Source organism: Belonocnema kinseyi, chromosome 4 (assembly GCF_010883055.1).
Source record: "Belonocnema kinseyi isolate 2016_QV_RU_SX_M_011 chromosome 4, B_treatae_v1, whole genome shotgun sequence".
In the NCBI taxonomy this organism is placed as follows: domain Eukaryota; kingdom Metazoa; phylum Arthropoda; class Insecta; order Hymenoptera; family Cynipidae; genus Belonocnema; species Belonocnema kinseyi.
The window spans coordinates 85,512,360-85,523,338 of record NC_046660.1 but is presented as its reverse complement, the minus strand read 5'-3'; the positions used below and the strand labels follow the sequence as shown (position 1 = coordinate 85,523,338).

General features: G+C 29.0%; 1 protein-coding gene across 1 annotated transcript in view; it reads right to left on the bottom strand.

Annotated features, from left to right (window-relative positions):
* LOC117170982 (meiosis regulator and mRNA stability factor 1) overlaps positions 1-10,979 on the bottom strand; it is a 52,929-nt gene that overhangs the window by 5,900 nt on the left and 36,050 nt on the right. The window contains exons 14-22 of the mRNA XM_033358025.1: positions 9,302-9,474; positions 8,999-9,210; positions 8,759-8,909; positions 6,122-6,297; positions 5,638-6,021; positions 5,347-5,550; positions 3,087-3,357; positions 2,633-2,997; positions 2,455-2,553 (exon numbers count right to left, since the gene is read on the bottom strand). Of these exons, the coding sequence (XP_033213916.1) occupies positions 2,455-2,553; positions 2,633-2,997; positions 3,087-3,357; positions 5,347-5,550; positions 5,638-6,021; positions 6,122-6,297; positions 8,759-8,909; positions 8,999-9,210; positions 9,302-9,474 (2,035 nt within the window). The remainder of the gene's footprint in view (positions 1-2,454; positions 2,554-2,632; positions 2,998-3,086; positions 3,358-5,346; positions 5,551-5,637; positions 6,022-6,121; positions 6,298-8,758; positions 8,910-8,998; positions 9,211-9,301; positions 9,475-10,979) is intronic.

The following is a 10,979-nucleotide window of genomic DNA, read 5'->3' as shown; positions in this document are numbered from 1 at the left end:
GGTATAAAGAAAGTGAAAGAAAAAGGAAACGGAAGTCGCTTAGATTAGAAGCGTGAAAATTGTAAGTAATGGTAAAGTAAAAGATAAGTAGGCTAAGATGCGTTTGCGTTCTCATATTCTCTCTCTCGCTTGCACTCTCGCTTTCGTTCGCTCGCTCACTCGCTTACTAATAAGTCCTAAATTGCGCTATCGCAGGAAATAGAAATAAGGAACTAGATATAAGACTTTATGTAAATAGTTGTAAATAATTGTATATATAGAAAGGATAAGATTGTAAAAAATATATATATGTAAACGGAAAGATTGTAAGGAATGGAAGTCATGTAAACCCTCAGGGGATACATTATGAATAAAGAAGAACTAAAAAAGATCAATGTTCAACCAAATATAATTGAGAAAATTAATTTTCAACCCAGGAAGCAAAATTTTCAACTAAAGTAAGAAGTTTTCAACTAAAATAATCAATCTTCAACTGGAATAGATGAATTTTTAAGAAAACAGTTTGAGCTTCAATCAAGCATTATTATTTTCAACCAAGGTCGATTTCTACAAAAAAGAAGAATTTTCAACTAAAACGATTATTTTTTAACCAAGATTTGAATTTTTATTTGTAAACATTGAAGTTACATTTTTAGTTAAAAAAGGTAATGTTCATCTAAAGAGGTGAATTTTCAACTAAAAGGGTGGAAGGTTCAATTAGAGTAATTAAATTTTACGCAAAAAAAATCATTTTCAACCAAAAAAACAAGTCATTAAAAAAATGTATACATTTTCAAACAAAGTCATGAATTAAAAAAAAATATGAACCGTCAACTGGATTAATTGAATTTTAAACCAGAAAGATGAATTATCAACTAAAATTATGAATAATGAACTGGAATACTTGAATTTTCAACCAAAAAGATGAATTTCGCAGCAAGAAAAAATCTCGAACCAGAAGATTTATTTTTTAACCAAAAAAATTTGTTGACAACAAAATACATGAATTTTCCCCCAAAAGATAAATTTTCAATAAAAAATTGAAAAGTTCAATTCTCAGCCACACAAATTAATATTAAACCAAAGATATGAATTTTCAAATAAAATGATGAAATATTCAATTAGAATAATTGCATTTTCAGTAAAAAAAACTAATATTCAAAAAACAGTTACATTATCAAACAAAATGATAAATTTTTAATTAAAGTTATGTATCTTCACCTGGAATAGTTGAATTTTAAACCAGAAAGATCAATTTTTTTAAACAAACTAATATTGAAACAAAAGTTACATTTTTCAACAAAATGATGAATCTTCATCTGAAATAGTTGAATTTTAAACTACCAGGATGAATTTTTAACAGAAGAGTTTACATTTCAGCAAAGTAGTCTTATTTTCTAACAAAATGATGAATTTAAAAAAAAAAGCTAATTTTCAAAAAAATAGATCATCAAACAAAGTGATGAATTTTCAACTAAACTGATGGATCTCGAACTGTAGAAGCTTTTTCAACTAAAACGATCAACCTTTAAATAAAATAATTGAATTTGCAACCAAAAAGATTAATTTTCAACCAAGGTTGATTTCTTCAAAAAAGACGAATTTTCAACTAAAAAAGAATAGTTTCACAACCAAGAATTGAATTTCTATTTTTTCAAAATTGAATAGTTAAAGTTTTTGTTAAAGAAATTATTGTTCAGCCAAAATATATAATAAAATAAGAGATGATTTTTTTTCACTAAAATAATGGAATACTCAACTGGAATAGTCACATATTCAGTTTAAAAATTAATTAAAAAAAAAAGTTCAACGACATGGATAAAGTTTCAAATGGAATATCTAAATATTCCGTAACAAAAATAATTGTCAGCCAGAGAAAAAATGAATTTTCAATAAAATAGTTCATTTTTCACCCAAATATGAAGTTTCCTTTAAAATTCGAAATTATTAACAAAAAAAATGAACTTTTAATAAATGAGTTTAACTTTCAACCAAGTTCCTACATTTTCTTTCAAAAAAAAAAAAAAAGATGGATTCGGAACAACAAACGTAGTATTTAATATTTTAACAAAAAAAGATAGTAATATGTAGTAAGAAACAGTTAAATTCAACCAAAAAAGACGACTTTTTAACATGAGTTGTATTTTCAACCAAGAAAGATTTTTCCGTCAAGAGCGAGAGAGAAAATTTCAAATTGTTAAATTTTCAAGCGAAAAAAATTCATTTTCAGCCAAGCACATTAATTTTCTACCTAAAAGAACAAATTTTCAACAAAATACACGAATTTTCAACTACAAAAGATCAATTTTCAACCACAAATAGAAAAATAGAATAATTGCAAATAAAGAATCATTTTTATTAAATTTTATATTGAAATTAAAAAAAATTAGGCTATTTCTTGAAAAAAGTCCCTGACTAAAGAGATTTCCCTGACATTTCCAAGTTTTACCAGGCTCACAAAAATTCAAATCTCACCTCGATGTTTGTGAGTTGCTCGCTCTGTGAATACGCATACTTTGGCGGAGTGGCCCATACCGAAGAGCTCCAATCGATAATCTTTTCTTCGTCTTCGATCTTTAAGAGAGAAAAATAAATAATTCGACAATTAGCAACATTATTCGAATTCTGGAAATTCATTTAAAATTGTACAGACCAGTTCAACAGCTTCTGGCGCAGGAGGCGGTGGAGGAAATTCATTGCTCAAGATCGGAGTGCGTATCAGACTCTTCAAAAAACTCTCTCCGCTCCGTCCGACTTCCGGCCACTTCTGAGACTGATTTTCACCATGTGGTAAGGCTGCCCAGTGAGAATCATTGTTCTTGTCCCAGGAATTTCCTTCCTCATTATGCTTCCAGGAGTTGTTCGCACTCTGAGCATTCCAGTTGTCTCGATTTTTCGAGATGTTAATGGCATTTGAGACATTGAGACGTATCGAAGAGTCCATCTCAACTGATTCGTTGCCCGATTCTGAATCTTGGTTCGATGCTGTGAAAGAGGACGGCAGTGGGAAACCAGCACCTATTCGAAAAAAAGGTGTTTCATTTTACATTTTTAGAGTTATTTACAAAAATATATATAAAACAAGGGGTTGAAATAAAAATGTTTACAGCCCAGTTTCTTGTTGAGGTAAATGACCTTCCTCTTGTGTCGATTCTCCTTCAGAATCACGGTACAAGGCACTGCTTGAAGAAGAGCCACCACGGTCGGAAATCCGTATTGTGCTGCTCTACAAGCGGATCCTGTGACAGTTAAATAGGCTCCTTCGAACTGAGAAATATTCAATGAACCTCCGTAGTTCATTAACACGCGATAGGCGTTGCAGGCGAAACATTGTAGCGGTGTGAGTTCGATGTGTTGATCATTATTTATGGCTATCAGCTGTCACAAGAATAAAAATTTTAGACATAAATTATTATCTTTCTGTCTATTGGTTTATACCGAGGGGTGATCACTCTTGGAACAAGATGCACAATCCTTCGTGAAATCTTTGAATCTTTGTGAAACTCTATATTCTTTGTTAAATCTTTGAAAATCTTTCTGTAATCATCGAAATTTTTGCAAAATCTTTGAAAATTTGAATTCTTATTTGTAAACTCTTTTTCAATTTTTTGAAATCCAAGGTTGATAAAAAATCACAATTTCGAAATTCTTTGGAAAATTTTGAGCGATTATTTGGGGACGAGCAGCGTGGCTGCAAAATTCGTTCCATGGCTGCTGACGAAAGACCAAAAGAATTATCGAGTAGAAGTCGCAGAAGACGGTTTGAAATCAATCACAAATCGTCATTTACCAAAATTAACTCTCGCTCCTGGAACACCGCAAAGTCGGATACTTCCGATCAGGCCTCTTATTCTACCACAGAAGATGAATTTTCAACAAAATACAGAAATTTTCAGCCCAAACGTTGAATTTTCATTCGAAGTGGATACATTTTCAACAAAAAATTCTTTGTTATCAAAATGATGAACCATAAAAAAATTAATATTTGACCAAAGTAATTTCACCTTACACTATGCAGTTGAATTTCCAATCAAAAAGATGAATTAATCACCAACAAGATCAATATTTTTGCACACAAGACGATTTTTCAACAAAATACAGAAACTATTAACTAAATATTTGAAGTTTCCGTTAAAAAAATTAATTTTTAAAAACAAAAATTTCCATTCTGAATAATAAAAAACGTTTACCAACTAAGCTGATGAATCATCAACCAAAAAAATTAATTTTAAACAAAGTACTTTCACTTTACACTGTGCAGTTGAATTTCCAACCAGAAAGACAAATTCTCAACGAAATAATAAAATTTTTAACCAAGAAGATGAACTGTTAACCAAAAAGATTGGATTAAAAAAAATGTCGACATAAAAATGAATGTTAAATTTTCAGTTAAAAAAATTAATTTTCAACCAAAGAAAGGACATTTTCAATCAAGAGGATTAATTTTTAAACAAAAAGAGTAATTTTCTACCCAAAAAGATTAATTCTTAACAAAATACATGAATATCCAACCAAATATTTTAATTTATGAAGTAATCTTCAATCTAATAGTCAAATTGGCAACTAAAAAGATGGATTAGTCACCAAGAAGATCAATATTTTACCATAAGACGAATTTTCGACAAAATACAGGAGTTTTTAATTAAAAAGTTGAATTTTCCATTTAAAAAATTAATTTTTAACAACAACAAAATAGTTACATTTTGAATAATAAAAAAACGTTTTCCATCTAAAATGATGAATTATCAACCACAACAATGATTTTTAACCAAATAGTTGTGATTTTTAATAAAAAATATGCAATTTATACGAAAATAGATTAATTTCCAACTAAAAAAATGAACTTTCAACTAATGAGATTACTTTTCTACAAAAAAGATTTTTCAACGAAATAGTTGAATTTTCAACCAAGAAGATAGAGTTTCTAAAAAAAAATTGCGACAAAAAATGAAATTTTAATTTTCAGTTAAAAACATTGACTTTCAACAAAAGACGAATTTTCCGTTTAAAAAGTTAATATGGAATTTCTATTATAAAATATGAACTCTAAACAACATATTAAAGAGTTGATATTTTAATTTAAAACCAAAAACAGTTGAACCCACAACCAAAACAGATTAATTTTTAAGCAAATAGTTGTGATTTAACCAACAAATATGCAATTTCTACCAAAATAGAAGAATTTTCAAACCAAAAAGGCGAATTTACAATAAAAAAGAATAATTTTTTAACAAAATCGTTGAGTTTTCAAGAATATAAAAAAATTAACTTCAACTTCAGTTTACCAAAAATTTTCAGACTCACTCAGGTTTCCTCTGACATTCCCTCCCGTTTATTAAACCATTTTCTACAAGAGAAATGTCTTACCCGTACGACGCTGCCAAGTTCCTTTCTAAGTTCCTCCAAATTGCAAGCCTTGTGGAAAAGCTGAGTGTAAATATGCTGGAACTTATTGAGTGGCAAACGAAACTCCGTTTGGTCTATCAAAACTCGACGACATTGCAATGCGACCTGCTGTAAATGCGATTTATCTACCGAAATTACGAATGCTCCCGCGTCCGTATGAATCACCTGCAAAATTCATTTACAAAATTGATGAGTACTTAATTAGACAAAATACAGAATCATTCAAGGCGGATGAAAGGAAAATAAATTCACCTTGACAGTATTGTCCAGTTTCTCCATAAGTTGTAATATAGAACTGCAATCAAACAGTTCCGGACGAAGTACATAACCGTAGAGTTGCAAAAACTCGTGGGGAACGGCAGAAACGTTCAAACTTCCTCTGGAACGAGCAACTAACTTCGAAATTTGCTCGTCGAGAATGAGAAGACCTTCTTTTTCAGTCAAAGCAATTCTTCTTTCACCCCCGCTCACGTCCTCAATTTTCACGACTTGGGGAATCGCTTCGAAAAGCTCGATCAATTTCGTAAAACCGTAATCGGAAACCCGACACTGGTGACCAAAGTGGTGATGATAAGAAGGCACGAATTTATTGAAGAGCATTCTACACTGTGGCGCATGTCGCAAAAGCTCTACAACCTGAGAACAACCGAAATCATAGGAATGGGAAAAAATCAATTTAAATTTAAAAAATTGATATTATGTAAAGAAATATATAGTTTTTAATGTATTATTTTACCTCAACAGCGAATTGCTTAGTTCTTTCTATTTCCTCTGGTGTTTGTTCTCGTTTTGGGATAGCAATCAGCTGATCATCTCCATTAAAACTGGAAACGACGACTGTATTTTCTGAGACTTCTCCAAGAATATCTCCAATTTCACAAACACCATAATCGACTACATCCCATGCTTTCCCTGTAAAAATAGATAATGTGCTGAATTTTATTTATAATTTTTAAAACTATTAGAATATGTTTACAGGCTTTACTTGTCCATATGGAATAAAATATAGAGTACTTTTACCAAAGGGTACTTTTTGTCACAGTTATATGGTACTACTTTCACGCTCAAACGATAACAAATTCAGGATAAATTCATAAGACATCAAAACAATTCAATTTAAATTCAAAAACTTCAAAGCAATTTTAAAATATGGAGAAAAAATTGAATTGAATTCAGTAACTTTGAAATGAGCTTAGGAAAATTCAAAAGAAGTTAAAAGATTTTTATGTAATGCCTAGGAATTCAAAGCGAGGTTAAAAGACTTCAGGATCAATTAAATAAAAACTTTAATTTTTTCAATCCATTGAATTAAGTAGAATTGTGTAAATTTAGAAGAACTCAAGTGAATTGAAAAAAATTAAGAGAATCCCAACGAATTTCAAACAATTCATGGCAATTTAAAAAACAATCAAGTGAATACAATACAATTAAAAAAGTTGAAAAAATTCATTGAATTGATTAAGTTTGAAATGAGTATAGAAAAACTAAAGAGAATTTAAAAGAATTTGATAAAATATCTGAGAATTGAAGGTGAATGAATTTAGAAGAATTAAAAAGGATTTAAAAGAATTTAGGACTGTCTTTGAATACATTCTTTGAAAATCATTAAAATATTATAAAATCCTGTGAAATTACAGGAAATCTGATTATACTTTCTGCAATCCTGGAAAATTTAGTAAAATACCTTGAGAGCTCTTAATACGCTATACAATTATTATAAACTTATAACCTTACCGGTCCTGTAAAATCCTTCCATGTCTCCCAATATTTTGGGAATTTTCTTCAAATCGCATGCAACAATTGTTTAATTCCTTAAAATTATTAAAAAGCCCTTCAAAATCCCTTGAAATTGTTTAAATCTATTCTAAATATTTTAAAATTTCCTAAGATATTTCAAATCCTTTAATATCCTTTTGAAATCCTTTGAAAACGCCTGGGAATCTTTTACATCCCTAAAATAGTGCAAATCCTTTAAACTCTCATTAAATTACTGAAATTAATTAAAAATTATTTATAATCTTTTTAAATTATCTAAAATATTTGAGATCCTTTAAAATGTTTTGACATCCTTTACAATTTTGTAACGATCCTTAAAATGCCAAGGTATTTGAAGAAATACCTAAAAATATTTCAAATCCTTGGATCATTTTATTAATTGATCCCCAGGAACCATTAAATAAAAACTTTAAAACATTTATTGTAATCTATTAAATTAAGTTGCATTGAGTAAATTTATAAGAACTTTAGTGAATTTGATTACCGGAAAATAATTCCAAAGAATTAAAAGAATTCATGATAAATTAATACGAATTCAGGGTGAATTCCAAAAAATGATTTCAAATCTCTTCAACCCTTACGAAATATCGCACTCATCGCAAGTAAATTCTTTAAAATCCACTAAAATATTATAAAATCTCGCAAAATTCTAGGAAATCTGATATTTCCTAAAATCATAGAAAATTTATTAAAATACCATGAAAACTATAAAAAAAAAACTCTTAGAATCATTGAAATCCTTGGAAACCCTTTAAAATCCCGTAAAATCTTTTTAAATAACTTAAAACCTTATAGGAACTGTAAAATCATTCCATTTCTTCCAAAATTTTATAAAATTTTTTACCCTAAAATATTTCAATCGTTTTGAAATTCCTTTCAATTATTGTAATCAATAACAATTTTATACGAATCTTTTCAGATTCACAAAAATATTTAAAATAAATTGGAATCCTACGAAATGCCTCACTCCTCATGAATAAATTCTTTGATATCCACTGAAATATTATAAAATTTCGTGAAGTTCTAGTATTTCCTGAAATCCTGGAAAATATAGTGAAATTCAATGAGTTTTATAATCTCTTAAAGTCATTGGAATCCTGAGAATTCTTATGAAATATCTTGAAGTCTTTTATAATATCTTAAAATCTAATAGGTCCCTGTAAAACTGTTCCATATCTTCCAAAATTCTAGAAAATGCATTATCCTAAAACATGTCCAACGCTTTGAAATCTATTCAAATTAATGAAAATAATTTTAAAAATTCCTTGGAATCTTTTTAAATTCTCTAATATATCCTAAAATTCTCACAATCTTTGTAAATACCATGAAATATTTTTAAATATTTCAAAACACTTCAGAAATAGGTATAGACCTGAATTGAATAGTGATTAATCCGTGAATTAATTTATTGAAAGAAAAGTGACATTATTAAATGTTACATTATGGGCTGCACATAGCGCACCATAGGGACAAAATCTTGAATATTGGGTACTTTACGGACCTTAACTGAATATAGGGTTGTAGGACCGGTAAGTGAGGCCTTTTTTTATTAAAATATTATTTAGGAACAGTAATTCCAGGACATTTTGATACTAACCAACGACTCTGGCATAGACACTCGGAAATTCTGAAAGAGCGACCTGTTTGCTAGCTTGAGCTTTGAGAACACGAAGCAAATCTGAAGTGAAACGACGAACTTGGGCCCTGTGAGAGAGGGTAACTACACGTTTATTTCCTTCGCCCATCACCTGAAATAAAAGAAAAAATAAGATTATCATTTCAAAACATATATTTGCGATCTACATTTTCAAAGATAGATGTTAATTAGAAAAATCACCTGGACAGTATGAGTGAGTGCTTCCAGCAAATCTATTAGTTTGGTAAAACCATAATCAGCTACTCGACATTGTCTGCCGAAGTGATGATGGTACGCTGGGATGAATCGGTTGAAAGGCAACTGACAATGGGGTGCAGTTTTCAGAAGGTCAACCAATTCACGACTGAAGAGTGCCAACTGATTTGCCAATGGAGGACTCACGCATTTGTTATCTGCAAAGAAAATAAAATCATTATTTTTAAATTGTAAAAATCAATGGCACAAATTTCATTCTTCGCTAAAGTTGGATTTTTTCAAGCTTACCTTCATGACTTTCATCATGGGCATTTTTTCCTGCCCAAATCAAAAACTTGACACTCCCAACTCCTTGATACAACTCCACAGATGACAGGCAAGAAACTAAATGCTCTAAAGGAACACCATTCTCGTCTATATTCAAAATTTCTTTAAATTCTGCTTCGTAACAGTTAGGAAAACTAAAAATAAAATTAAAGTAGATTAAATTATTATCATTTAAATAAATACAGGATGGCCCCTCAAATTATGAAAAAATCTAGGTTATTTCCCGATTTTCCCGGTCAAAAATTACAATTTTCCGGATAGAATTCTAAGTGTTTGTATTAATAATGAATTATAATTGCTTTATTAAATAAATTTTGAAAAGAATTAAACATTTTCGAACTCCAAGGTAAAACATATCCTGTAAATTATTTTAAAAGTGATTTCAAACTTCACAGCCCAAAGTGAACTTTAAAAAGTCCATTCCTAAGATTCAAAGTCGAAATATATTGTATTTTCAACCCAAAAAGATAAATGCTCGACAAATGAGTTAAGTTTTCTTTGTAAAAAGTGAAATTTCGTAGAAAAAATTCAGCTTTTAAACCCGGAAAAATTAATTTCCAACCGAACAGCTGCATTTACAACCAAATAATTGAAATTTCAAGTAAAAGAAACGAATTTCGAACAAAAAATTAAATTTGTAACAAAATAGTTGAATTTTCAAACTATGAAGATGAACCTTTAACGAAATGATGAATGTTTAAACAAAGAAGATTAGACTTAAACTAAAAACATTTGCCAAACAGAGTGTACTTTCAGACAAAGATGATAAATATTTTAAATAAAAAAAAAAGATGGACATTTAACTAAATAGTTTAATTTTATTATTATTATTAAATTTGCAACCAAACAGTCGAATTTATAAATAAAAGAGCTGCATTCTGAACGGAATATGAAAAGTTACTCATGCAATTATTATGTTAAATATCTAAAAAGGAAGTTTTCGTTTTCAAATATCAAACAAACTTTAGTATTTGAACGAAACATTAAATTTAAAATCTTAAATAAAAAATTATCTTTGACATTTTTAACGGAGATGGTTGGTAATACTGAGAACAATATTGCAACACACATTTTTTCTCGAAAAACTATACAATACTTATTGCAAAACTGAAAAAAATTTACAATGCTGTTTTCAACCAAATTCCCGGCTTTATCCAGTGCTAAATATTCCAGGCTAATTCCCGTTAGTCCCAGTCCACCCTGTAATAAAACTTATTAATTCAGGGTTGCCGTTTTAATCAAAGAAAAAAATTCTTGGTCATTTCTCGGTTTTTTCAGGTTCGCAAACATTTTTCACGGTCAATGAAATTTTAAAAATCGAACACTAAATCTAAAAAATGTTCCATTCGAAGTAATAAAAACTGAATTGTAAATTGTATTCAAATGCTCAATAATTTACAGTTATACAATTTTTTAAAATATTCAAAATTATACCATTTAAAACAATTTTAAATTATAATTCCAGCTCAGAATTAGTTAAAAGTGGAAAATTCCTTGTTCAAATCCAAAATTTTTATTCTTTTAAAAAATTCTCTATTTCAACTAATTGTACAAATTATAATTTTAATTCTTTAAGAAATTTCTTCATTTCAACTCAGAAATAAAATACTTTTATATATATTATGAATATATTATATTA